Genomic DNA, 12,759 nt, shown 5'->3' with positions numbered 1-12,759 from the left:
TCAACCCCCAAAAAATTTTCTTGAAAAATTAACTTTCGAAAAAAAAAAACAAGTAAGAAAGTCTAAGTTCGGGAGGAGCCGAACATTAAATACCCGGCGCAAGTATTAAATATATGTTTTCACCTTTACGAAACCTCCGTTACATGGTAAGCCGGGGTGCATCAATTTTGTGTAAATTAGCTCCTTAAATTTCAAAATATTGAAGTTTCAAGCTTTTCTGAAATTTTCCGTTATGTGAAAAGCGTAATTTTAGTCCGATTTCAATAATTTTTAACGCTTTGCTTTTATGTGACAAGCACAATAACCATACCGAATTTGGTAGAAATTGGTAGAACGGTTACCGAGATATATATATGTGAAATTTTATCATAACTGTATTTGTTGGTAAAGAATTGTTGCAAGCACCAATTGTGAATAAACTAGCTTTATTATTTACTGATTTATCGCAGATTTCGTATTTCTCTAAATTACCGTTATACGGCATGTGGGCGTGTTATTGTCCGATTTTAAAAAATTTCCGCCGTTTGGTATGCTGTACCAAGGCCAACAACTGTGCCAAGTTGGGAAGAAATTGGTGCAGCGGTTACCAAGATATACACATGTAACCATAAGGGGGCGTGGCCATGCCCATTTTCCAAAAATTTATAATATTCTGATTTTTGTCTAAAAGTTATCGTAAATATCAATTTTGAGTTAATAATCTTCAGGAGTTACTAGAATATCGCAGTTTTCGCGTTTCTAAAAATTACCGTTATATGGGAGGTACGCAGGGTTATTGTCCGATTTTGGCCATTTTCAATACCATCCGTCCTACACCCGAAAGAACTGTACGTACTAAGTTTCGTGAAGATATCTCAATGTTTACTCCTGTTGTAGTGTCAAGAGACTGACGGACGGACAGACAGTCACCGCTTAATCGGCTTCTGTTTTCATTTTGATCATTTATGTATACATTTGTCTATATCTATCTCGATACGTTTTACCTGCTACAAACAACCGTTATGTGAACAAAATTATAATACCATTGTGCACAAGTACGCTCGGGTATAAAAATAATACTTTGCTGACTAGCTCTAAAAAAAATCGATTTTTGATATAATTTTTTTTGGCTGGTTGCATTTTTTTCTTATAAAAAAGTGTGGAATATAATTTGTATGAAGCAAAATGCGTTAAAAAAATTTTCAAAAATCAACGCGATAATTTAACAACATAAGACTTGCATTTTATAACGTTATAAGGCTTTCACTAAATGAAAGAGATATACTAACTACTAATTTCAGAATTGACTGAACTTCCGCTGATCGATCTGATAATGTACAACCAGCTATAACGTGATCAAATGTCAAGTTCTCCTTCATTTTTACCTACATGTCTCTCGATTCTCAACTCAAAGATGTTTCCATGCTGTACCGCAGCAAAGCAATACTTTTTAAAGACATTTGTTGCAAGGCTATGAATTTTCGAAGAAGTGTACGCGCTGCTGGAAGAAGTGCATTTTTAATGCTCTTAATTTTCGTTCTCATCAAGAGAGTACCTAAAGGAGGAGTGGGCTGAATGTGTCGATATAAAAAATTATTCGTCAAACTTCAATTTATCAATGACCTATGCCACTTCTGGTCATGAAACTGGATATATTGTTGTTGTAACAGCATACAAATTCCCCAAATAGTTTTTGGGGAGTGTTGCTGGAGTGACAGTCCTTTGCCAGATATAAGTCTGGGTCGTTCCGGTTAAGTAGACCCGACTGACGCGTGAAAGATGAAGAGCCGTTTCGTTGAACATTATATCCTTTAAGCGGTACTCATAAACCTTTACACATATATGCATATGTACATATATATGAAGTTATAGCCTTTGGACTGGGTAATGTCAAAAACGTTGATTTAAATACGAACGAACTTTCAGCATATCCACTTAATATTCAATAGCCGGAGAAGTTTTTAATGCCTTATTGATTTTTATTAATATTTTTCTTTCGTACAATCAATAAAATGCAATCGCAAACATCTTAATTTTAATTTCGTACACAAATTGCGTACAAAATAGCTGTTTTGCATGAATGCAAATATAAATTTTGACAAGAAATTTTACAAAAAAACGAACACCACACACTTTGAATTCGTCGAATTAATATGTTACTAAGCCATATATTAAATGTACTTCTTATACAAATTTACACTTAGAAGTGAATACAATAAAACCCAAATATAGAAATTATAATCAATACACATATACCACAATACATATTAGCAATCAAAAGTCAGAACTAACCAGTGCCATGAAATAAAGAAACTTTAAAGTATTATAAGGAACAAAACACAAAATTAAAACTAGATCACAACTACAAAATGCTGAGTTATTTTGGCTTAAAAGTAGATTTTTTGTTTTAAGACTTTTAGATGACTACTGGCCAGTGAAGTAGCAATAATTCCCAAACAGATTTACATTTTATATAATATGTTATGTATAAATGCACAAGCGCATCGCTAGTTCAGTATTGTCTATAGTAATAACGTTTTTTGGTATGATGCAGTCATGTTTATTTACAAGCCCTTATTGAAGTATACTCGTTGCGGTAATTGACCGTTAGTGTTCACTTTCATTTCAGCATACTGATCAGACTCAAATAGTTTGATTGTGGACGTTTTCAAGGAACTGTAAAAAATAATTATTAAGTCTTTGTTAAAAAATTTACTTATTATATAGCGCACAAAACCGTACATACCAGTTCTGTGGGAAGAAAGCGCAAGCAGTGGGCACCATGAAGAGCAAGCTGTAAGTATACATTAAGTCAGAAACATTGAAAAGTTACATATTACTTGCTTCTTCTTCTTACAAGCATCCAACCATTATCGTCTGGAAGGGCGCATCAATCCAACGTATACGCCTATAGGCTGGTATTTTCTCCAAACGTTGCATTATGAACGGCAATATCAACATACCAGGCGCTGCCATGCTAATACGTGAAACAATCACCTGTGTAATACCTTTTACGGCAGCCAACCGACTACGTCCCACAATATTGCCATTCTCATCCTTCACCTCAACACCATTGATAATTTCATTTTGACGCATCAATGGAATATTAACGCAATTGGCAGCAGCAACAGCAGCAAATGGTACAAAACGCTGTAGCGAAAAGCAAGAAATATAAGTATTTTGCTTAGAATGAAAAAAGTAGATAGTACCTGAAACAGCGGACTTGCACGCTTAGACCAGTAGCTCTTACAGCCGAGTGCCGCCACTAACGCTGAAGTGGTAGCCGATACATATGCTACACCCAGTTGTGTAACTGTGGTTGGTGAATTAGCATTACGGTTTGTATAATTGACAATGGCGTTGAATGACTGATTGATGAATTGCCAGAGAATGACGGCAGGTATCGTGCGATAGAAGGCCAACATTCCTCCGGTTATAAGCATACCACCAGGAACCTGAGAATGCGAAATAGAAAGATTCGAAATTAGAGGATATATTTAATGAATAATAAGAGTATTTTTTTAACCTTAATCTCTAAAGCTAAAAATAAACAAGTTGAGCTAGTGACCTAGTCATGCTTTTGTTTATTTACAAATATAAATCCATCTACAAAATTCCTGCTCTTATCAGCAATACCGGCGGCCATTGGCAAGCTCAATGCAAGGGCAAGCAGTATATATATATGTCCAAGTTGGGCATGACTAAGCAGAGATAAAAAAATTTTTGGCACCCAAACGAAGGCACGTCACATAGCTGCCCAGCTGCACACTAACGTCACCATACGTTGACGGCACGAGCGCAGCGATAAACTTTAAATATACGACAAGGTATCAGCCGACTATTTGCAAGCACCAAAACATACACACATGCATATGTATGTACATAAATATCTAAGCATAAAAGCAAAATCAAAATAAAAATGTTTTCATTTAAGTATGTATGTACTTAAATTTGCTAGAAAACAGATGTGATTTAAAATGACTTTGATGTAATAGTGGCACGAGACAGTCGCACTGATTGCTAGTAGTTCGCTACCTATTGAAACTACGTATAAACAAGTTAGCCAATTAGTATTAGCCAATAAAATGAAATTAGCATAATAGAAATTTTACTGCAAATAAAAATGTGCAGCTCTTAATATTTTTTAATTATTTAAAACAGATGTGTAGTGCTCATTTAATTACCTGAAAACTCATGCGTCCGGCAACATTTTGTAGTTCGCCCGTATCTGGATGGAAGGCGGATGAATAAAGTTTCATGGCATATTTGACTTGCTCCTGCGTTGTACTATCTGGCTCTTGGCCTAAGCGATATTTTTCTACCAGCGTTTTTGCTTGCATTAAGCAGTCATTGGGTACAATAACAGTGCGCGGATCCGTCATCCATGCGAAATAACGAAAGCGACCAGCAAATGTACTTAGATCGAACAGCGGTTCATCCACATTAATCCGTCCTGTATAATTGTGTAAGAGAAATCGATAAGAAAAATTAAAATACGTAACATGTATACATATATTATATGTACATATGTACTTCAAAGCAAACAAATTATGCTCACCTAGTGATAAGGCCATATTTGTTTTATGAATTGCGAAAACGTCAATCTCGGGGATAACAGTTGAAATATTAATGGAATTGCGTAACGAAGATTTTTCGTTTAATACTGCTGCTGACAATGTATGAATACGCGTCGATGCACTAGAAAATTAAATGCAAATTATTTGTATGATACAGCTTGTTGGCATCAGTTAAGCAGCTGCACTGTGCTTTAAACACTTTTAATTTCTACGCTGTCTGGCAAATTTTTCTGTGTTTAATAGACATGTGCAAATAATTTGGCAACTAGCCAGCTGCGTCCCTCATACCTAAACCCTTATAAACAAGTATTAAAGCTTTGATTTATGTATGCTTTTACATAAATTATATTGCTTGACGTCACTATTTTTATTATTGCAAATTATTACAATTTCTATCTTATAATATGGCTTAAGATATGGAGGAATTATGAATGAAAAACCTCCACTTTTATCTCAAACAGATCACTTTTTGTTTACTTTCTTTCCTACTCTCTTTTGTTTTGACATGCGAAAAAATACCCAAAATGCGAATTGGTTTGGGTAATTTTTTTTTCGTCTTCCTCACAAACAGTGTTGTCGTTGCTCTTAATCAAAAGTATCGACTTTTTTGTGTTCAGTATTCACGTACCAATAAAAAAAAAATGCAGTAGAAAAGCTTATTTTCAATGGCCCGTAGTCATAGTCAAAATAAAGTCGACTTTAAAGTTAGTTGCAGCTTTTTGACATAATTTTCACTGGGATATCTGTCAAAAAAGCTGCAACTAACTTTAAAGTCGACTTTATTTTGACTATGACTACGGGCCATTGAATTTATGATACATTTATTTTTTGTTTCTTTTAAGCATTTTAATTTAAATCTCACATTCTTATGTGCAATTCATAGTATTCATACAAAACAATATTTCCAGGTCGCCAATACATTTTGAAAACATATTAGCTTCTTCCCTAACAATCCGGACCGGATCCGGTAATTAGAGAATAAGCGAAAAGTTTGCTCTCGAAAATGGAATATAATCCAGAAGTACGGGAACGCAAAAAACCATATTTCGTGTCCAAAATTTGAGAAACAGCTTATTCGCGTTTTTGTTTTTGTCACTTAAATGCAAACTCGTGGGAACTGAATTTTTGTTTCACAAATTTGACTTTAAAAATATAAAGATTGAAAATACATTCACTATTCCAAGTAAACGCAGGCAACATGTAAATACAAAACAGCTGATAAGCACAAGCAAAAAGAGCTCATAATTTTGAAAAGAGCTAAGAGCTAAAGCCCAATTTTCGGAGCTAAAAAGAGATATAAAGAGTTAAATCTATACCAGAAAATATGCGCTCTGCAGCGCAACCAATTAAAGATTAATGAAATCATTGGAGTTTTGTTCAATACATTTTTTTTAATACTATACCAAAAAAGTTCAATATCGTCGACAACCTTAATTTTACCGTCAAACTTTAACAATCGCCATTGCATTCATATTTTTTCTTTGTCGCTAATTTAGTGAGGAAGAATTTACGAAAGTAAATATTTATATGTAATATAGTATCCACACAAAATTCATCGAAAAAAAATTCATTTGGTTCCGAATGGATCAAAGCGGCCACATTGCTCACGAATGATAACCGGGTAGGGACCAAATGCATAATTGGGATTGCTTTGGGTGGGTTTGGGCCTATACGACCATAGTTGCCAACTTGTGCTTTAATCACTAGATTTAGAGCTTTTTGAAAATTAAAACACAAAAAGAAATTATTTAGTGCCTAGTGCCTTTTTTAGTGCTTTATTTCTGAACTAAAATTACTCCGATATAATTAAATCCTGAAATAATTTTTAAATATTTAAAGCTGTGGCAGCACTGAATTTACAAAAATCTACAAAGTTAAATGCACTTAAATACATCCATGGTTAATAAAAAGCTGAACTAGCACTACCACTATTTTTATTTTTCTACCTCCTGAGTAAAACACATCGTTCCTTGGTGGTGAATCCAAATCTGGCCGCACAATTGCTCTAGCACTAGAATTTTGAGATATCCTAACCTCAAAGTGCCAAACTCACTGATTTTGGCGATATTTGAGGTTATATAATGAACACATATTTTTTTTTTGCTCATTTCTACTTAGGGCATGATTTTTGGTTGTTGGGATTCGACTTTTCTTTCTTGAGATATATCAGTTTTAATGTGCATGTGGCTTTTCAATCGTTTTTCAATTCGTTATGAGCGAAAAAGTTTTGTTCATTGATGTATGTATGCATTCTTGTAAATATTGTTAATTTTTTGTTTTGAATGAAGCATCCATTGATTCGAAACCATTTGTTGCTTTTGGTGCGGTAAAACGCTTTTTTCCCCAAGTTTTTGGACCTTTTGAAAAACGGTAGTTGGCAACACTGTACACGCCCACCGGAGTGCCTCATGAACGAAAGACACATTTATTTTTGGTTCATGGGAGTGCCTTACAGTAGCTACACACGACGAGCATATCCGCGCACATGCGCACATGCTCGTCGTTTGTAGGGCGGTTTGCGCGCATGCTCGCCAAAAATCAAAAAATTTTGATTTTCAGCGAGCATGCTCGTCGTTTGTAGCGTGGTTTGCGAGCATCGCATTGGAAACAAAAACAACAACCTCATTTTGTGTTGATGCTTGCAGTGTGCACATCGCGGATAAATGCATCCAAGCCATGTGCGGTAATTGAATTTTTGATAAATGAGGGTAAATTACTATATGTATATGTATGTACATACATATAAGTAAAATATAAATACCCAGTGGGAATTAGGAGCACGTAATAATACCTTATTAGCAACTTACTCTTCACCTGGCAGTCATTACCATTTCCCTGCCGAACGTCCCTTACTTTTACAAAGGCATGGCCGCCTTATGTAAGTAGGAATTTAGAATGTACATTTGGTATCAGACATACTTCTGAGCCGCTTTACAAAGTAAGTTACGTGTAATGCAGAGCAGTCGCTCGGAGTAGTTCGGTGCTTGGAAATAACTTCGGCTGCACGTTATTTTGCAACTGACAACGTAATGTGTCTTCGGATGTGTTCATTTTGCCCTTTACTAGTAGATGACATTGGCCATGATGACAATTTTGGTACTAAGAACTGAAAGAAAACATGGCTTACATCGCAAGGTGCTTACCTATTTTCCCAGTGGGTCAATTTAAGTAACACATACATAAAAAACCCTAAGTCATAAGTATTTCAATTGCATCATCCGCGTCTTTCCTTTCCATGTTTACGCTTGAGTACAAAATCACTTCAGCCGCTCGCCGTTTGTAGCAAACGACAGCCAGCATGTTGGTGCACATGTGCGCGGATATGCTCGTCGTGTGTAGCTACTATTTTAGGCACCGCTTTTGCGTTAAGTTTAATGTGCCCATTTAAGTTTCTTGTCATTTTCTGCACTCTGTGAAGCAGCTGTTTTTGACATTCCCTTATTTATTGCCATTCGCGTTTACAATTTGTTTACATTCTGTTTCCTTTTATCTTCACTAGCGTCTGTTTGATTTTTTCGCAATTCACACTGCCATCATTAAGCAAAATTTTTTGCATTAATTAAAGAAAACATCGTGCATAAATACATATGATACATATGTACATATGTGCATATACGCAGGTCAGTGAATAGTAGTAACGAAGTACAAAAAATGTCCAAAGTTTGCTTTGGAATACGAAATAAAACAGCACGGAGTTGTATAGACTAGAGCACTGGAGTAACAACAGAGCAAGGGGCAAGTGGAAAAACGAGTGTATTTGGTGATACGCTGGGAGTAAGCATTTCAAATAGGAAGAGCGGTGTGCAATAAAGGTATCAATGCAATTTCGGTCGAGCGCACTATTCTGGATATATCAATATCTGCCACATAGAGCTTGAAAAACGAATACATCCGACTCAATAGGTACATCTTACCTTTAGTGCAGTGGCAAGAAACTAAGGACAAACGGTCATCGGCCTTATGCCGTCGTCTCAAGGCCTTTAATAATTTAATTAATGGCGAATTTCGTGACCACTTTGTCACTGCTTCATTTGCTAAGTGCTTTGCCATGTTTGGTATGCGGTGTAAATGTATTGACAGTTCTACCAAGTGTTTGGAAGTCACATTACCTGTTTGGACGACGGCTTCTGCAACAATTGGTGGAAACACAAACAAATTATTCGGTCACCTTGATAAGTCCACACGCTCAGGAATATCCAGTACAAAAAAATATACGCGAGATACATATTGAGGGACTGCTAGAAAATTGGGAGGAAACGGGGTTGCCTTTCGATGTAGAACAAGCGCGTCTAAGTTCAATTTTAGAACATTTTACGCGGCTAATGTACGCTGGGGCATCAAACGTAGATATACTGTTGGGTGATGAAAAATTTCGAAGACTTGTAAACAGCGGTGAAGAATTCGACTTGCTGGTGGTGGATCTCTTCCTAAGCGATTCGCTATTGTGGTAAGAATATTTTTCAAGTTACAACTATTTATATCTAAATTATGAGGTTTTGTTTCCATCGCAAGCTTGGCGCATTTCTATCAAATACCCACCGTAGTCATTAGTCCTACAGGCGCAAATACATGGTTAAATCAAATGATTGGAAATCCGCAAAGCTCAGCACTAGATCCTAGTATTTTCTTGCCTTATTCGGAGCGTATGAATATTTGGCAACGAAGCGTTAATACGCTAATGGGTGTATTCGAGAAGTTGACATACAAGTAAATGCAATTGTCATTTTTGTTTTGCGCATATTGCTAATTAAAGTAATTATATATTTCTATGTATATACGTAGCTTTTTTTACATGATCTCACACGAAGCCGTTTATAAAAAACACTTTCAAGCGCTCAACCATCTTGCCGATACGAATTTGCCACATCACCGTGATCTTACTAAAAATCTCAGTCTTGTTTTGATTAATTCACATCCTATTGTACAATATCCGCGTGCCTACTTGCCAAATGTTTTAGAGATTGCTGGGGCACATCTGCATGGAGTACCGCAGCAAATTGAACTGCCGGCGGTATGTAGAAAAATGGGATCGCATTTAAATAACAGATTTCAAGCCAATGCTTTCAATTTACTAGTAATATTATCAGTCTAATAACTTTTGTTTGAAATTACATAATATTTTTTATGCATATATGTGCATATGAATAAAAACTGTTTTATTTTCAGCATATTGCTTATTTCATAGAAACCGCACCAGCAGGTGCGGTGTACATAAGCCTGGGCGCAGATGCACGAACAGTCGACTTAGCACGTGAAAAGCTGGACGAACTTGTGGATGTAATGTCATATTTAACGAACTACAATTTCCTTCTAAAATGGGAGGACCGTACATTTTACACAGATTTACCTAAAAATGTCATGATAGCAGATTGGTGGCCCCAGGAAGCCATTTTAGGTGAGCTAGTTTTCGAAAATGTGACTAATGTTTTAATAAATATATCCTTATCCTCACAGCCCATCTCAAAGTTAAGGTGTTTATAAGCGCTTGTGGTCTCATGAGTATTATTGAATCGATAAACGGTCTCACGCCGATACTTGCCATACCGATTTTCCCCGATCAGGAAGTCAACGCTAGGCGCTTAAAAAAACAGGGCATTGCTCTGACACACTCATTTGATACCATTGAGTTTACACCGATAATGAATAAGATAATTGAATTGGCAACAAATCCCAACTATGGCCTGCAAGTGACCGAAAAGCGAAAATTGCTTAACTCCAACTTCGGCACACCCATGGCGAGGAGTATACATTATATTGACTTGATTTTAAATAGTGCTGGCGGTGGTGATTTTCTTAAATCACATGCAAATGAATTAAACTTCATGCGCGCAGAGCTACTAGATGTATTAGCCATAATATTTTTGGGTTTATTTGTGATTATAGCAGTGCCATTTAGCGTTACCTGTTGCATTCTCCGCCGTTCGTACATCAATCATACGGCCTTGAAAGCTCAAGTCGGTGTTCAACGTGCTACTTTAAGGGTCACTGGTCACACTAATTCGACTAGTGGTGTAGCTGTAGTAAATGATTCGCCGGTGTTGGATTGGCACAGGCGCAGTAGCGCCACAAAAGCTGCAGGTGTGTTGAAACCACCATCATCACCTTCGGCCTCATCGACCACATCAACTGTGTCGGCTGCATCAACAGCATCCTCTGCTGCATCTTCAGTCAGGGGTTCTCCACGTCCGCGTAGTTCTGGCAGTGGCGCTGATGGCAGTGGTGATAGTGCAATGAAACGCGAGAAGTTTGCGCGTCAATCAGCTATGAAATCACCATCACAATAAGTTGATTAAAAAAACAGGATTTATTATGGAAGAAATTAAAAAGTTTACATAAATACATCTATACGTTTAATATATATTTAAGTTTATGTTTAAAGTATCCTCTGAGTATTTCTCTTTTTGATTTGTGGTATTGCTTTCATGCATTTTATTGCTAGTACTTAAGTTGTAGATAATTTAAGATAAGGTGTTTTACTCAATGGAAGGAAGGGGGAGAGAAAAATAAATGATAATTGTTTCAACATGTTATTCTTAGAGCTAGCGTGTATTGTATAAATCTTGGTTTATACATGTAAGCATTTTTTTAAGTTTTAATCTCATCAATTTTACTCATGCTTTCAATATCACAAATGTATTTTTTATCCAAATGTAATGTGTGCTTTTCAAATGTATTACAAGTTATTGTTGTTACATATACAAATAGTTTAACTCAATTTTGTTTGCAAGTTCACAAAATTTTGTGCTAATATGCATAAATACTGTAATCACTTTAAAGACAGTCAAACCAAATAAATGTAAATGTTATATTAAAAAAACATGTTCTTTGCTACCTATGTATGTATGTATGTATGTAATTGAAATACTAGTATTGGTACCTAACCGTTTCAGCACTGTCAGATTTACGCAGATTTATTTCTTACCAAGAACTTCAGCGCCATTCCTCAAAACTTTTTGATAGAAGACTACCCCCTGATTTCTTCCGAAAAAACTGACAGTAGAAAACTCAGAAAACTGAGGCTAATAATAGCATAATATAAAGAGCATATCCTCCGATTTCTGGCGTGTGCCTTGCTGTTGTTACACAAAGGGGGGGACTTTCAGTTTTACGCCGACTCCGAACGGCGATTGTATTTTTATGAGAAGCTGTTTTTCATGGCACTTGGAGGTTTGCCATTGCCTGCCGAAGGGCGACCGCTGTTAAGAAAAATTCTTTCAACTATATTTTATTGCAATGTTGCTTTGACCAGTGCTTGAACCCAGGTCCTGCGGAGTGGTAGAGCGCACTGCTAACTACTACACCACAGCGGCCGCTGGGGGCTAATACACTCATCCAACGCTAGTTTATTATCGAGTCCTTATTGCCTTTCCAGCGAGAGAATCGTCCAAGTAGCCTCGGACTACGACATTGTTGGCTACATCGAGCTAATAGCAGAAATAGTAACTCAACGGTGTTTTGCGAATTATTCGAGTACTCGACAGTGGTCGGTTGTTGTTGTATCGGCTACTCAACTCTGCCTAGATCAGATTTTCCCCCAATCGTTGTCATCAAGCTCATCTAACGGGAGAAACAGGAACTGGGTTTGTTCATAGGGACATTAGCTGAGTTGGGTTTAGGGAGCATGCGTTGGGCACATCTGCATCCAATACTCTCATCTACGTGTTTAGCCTACTGCAGTGACCAGAGCGAAGTTGGGCAAGTCTCCTCGAGACAGACGAATTGAATATTGGCTAAATATTTACGGAGTTTTAGGAACCAAAAAGGCTCTAAAAAATATTGCAGAATAATCCTTCCTCTTTGGGTTAAACTAAGAGATTATCTCCAAGTTCTGCCGGCCAAAAAAGTCCACGGAAATTTTAAGCAACTATTCGATTTTTTACGAATCTTCAAAGAAAAATGCATGAAATAAATTTCTGTACGAAAAATCAAGAAAATTCTGAAAAATTCTGCAAGACATTCTTCACACTGCAGCATTATTTTCATTCCTTTACCGATTTTCTTCCGATATTTCGTAATATAATCCAAAGGTGCACAGTTTATTTCATTTTAGAAAATTCGGCAAAAAATCGGGGGAGATCTTTACGAATTCTTTAAAATTTCTTTACAATTCAAAAAATGGTTTGCAGGGCAAGTACAGGCATATGCATGTACGTACTTATGTAAGCATATGTAAGTACATTAGACCGTAGCACCTTAAAAGCCA

The 12,759-nt window shown here is 36.5% G+C and overlaps 2 protein-coding genes across 5 annotated transcripts; one reads left to right on the top strand and one right to left on the bottom strand.

Annotated features, from left to right (window-relative positions):
• Positions 1 to 1,950: 1,950 nt before the first annotated feature.
• Sfxn2 (sideroflexin 2) lies at positions 1,951 to 5,086 on the bottom strand. Of its 4 annotated transcripts, none has more exons than XM_017618258.1 (7): positions 4,997 to 5,086; positions 4,538 to 4,677; positions 4,164 to 4,432; positions 3,189 to 3,434; positions 2,837 to 3,129; positions 2,726 to 2,773; positions 1,951 to 2,655 (listed from the first exon to the last, which is right to left on the bottom strand). In XM_017618258.1, exons 2-7 carry the CDS (start codon positions 4,551 to 4,553, stop codon positions 2,544 to 2,546), a joined length of 984 nt encoding a protein of 327 aa, XP_017473747.1. In that variant the 5' UTR covers positions 4,554 to 4,677; positions 4,997 to 5,086; the 3' UTR covers positions 1,951 to 2,543. The 4 variants fall into 4 exon arrangements, with proteins under 4 accessions (XP_017473747.1, XP_017473746.1, XP_017473749.1 ...); XM_017618257.1 differs by having other exon boundaries at positions 4,895 to 5,037; XM_017618260.1 differs by having other exon boundaries at positions 4,944 to 5,022.
• A 3,465-nt stretch (positions 5,087 to 8,551) lies between these two features.
• On the top strand, positions 8,552 to 11,244 carry Ugt316A1 (UDP-glycosyltransferase family 316 member A1). Its single transcript, XM_017618255.1, has 5 exons — positions 8,552 to 9,003; positions 9,069 to 9,263; positions 9,339 to 9,567; positions 9,723 to 9,951; positions 10,011 to 11,244. The coding sequence occupies exons 1-5, from the start codon at positions 8,552 to 8,554 to the stop codon at positions 10,838 to 10,840; spliced, it is 1,935 nt and encodes a 644-aa protein (XP_017473744.1). The 3' UTR covers positions 10,841 to 11,244.
• The last annotated feature ends 1,515 nt before the right edge of the window (positions 11,245 to 12,759 follow it).

This window comes from Rhagoletis zephyria, unplaced genomic scaffold (assembly GCF_001687245.7).
Source record: "Rhagoletis zephyria isolate East Lansing unplaced genomic scaffold, Rhagoletis_zephyria_1.1 Rzeph_scaffold_01587, whole genome shotgun sequence".
Lineage (NCBI taxonomy): Eukaryota > Metazoa > Arthropoda > Insecta > Diptera > Tephritidae > Rhagoletis > Rhagoletis zephyria.
Note: the sequence above shows the minus strand (reverse complement) of the source record. Positions and strands in the feature narration are given on the sequence as shown.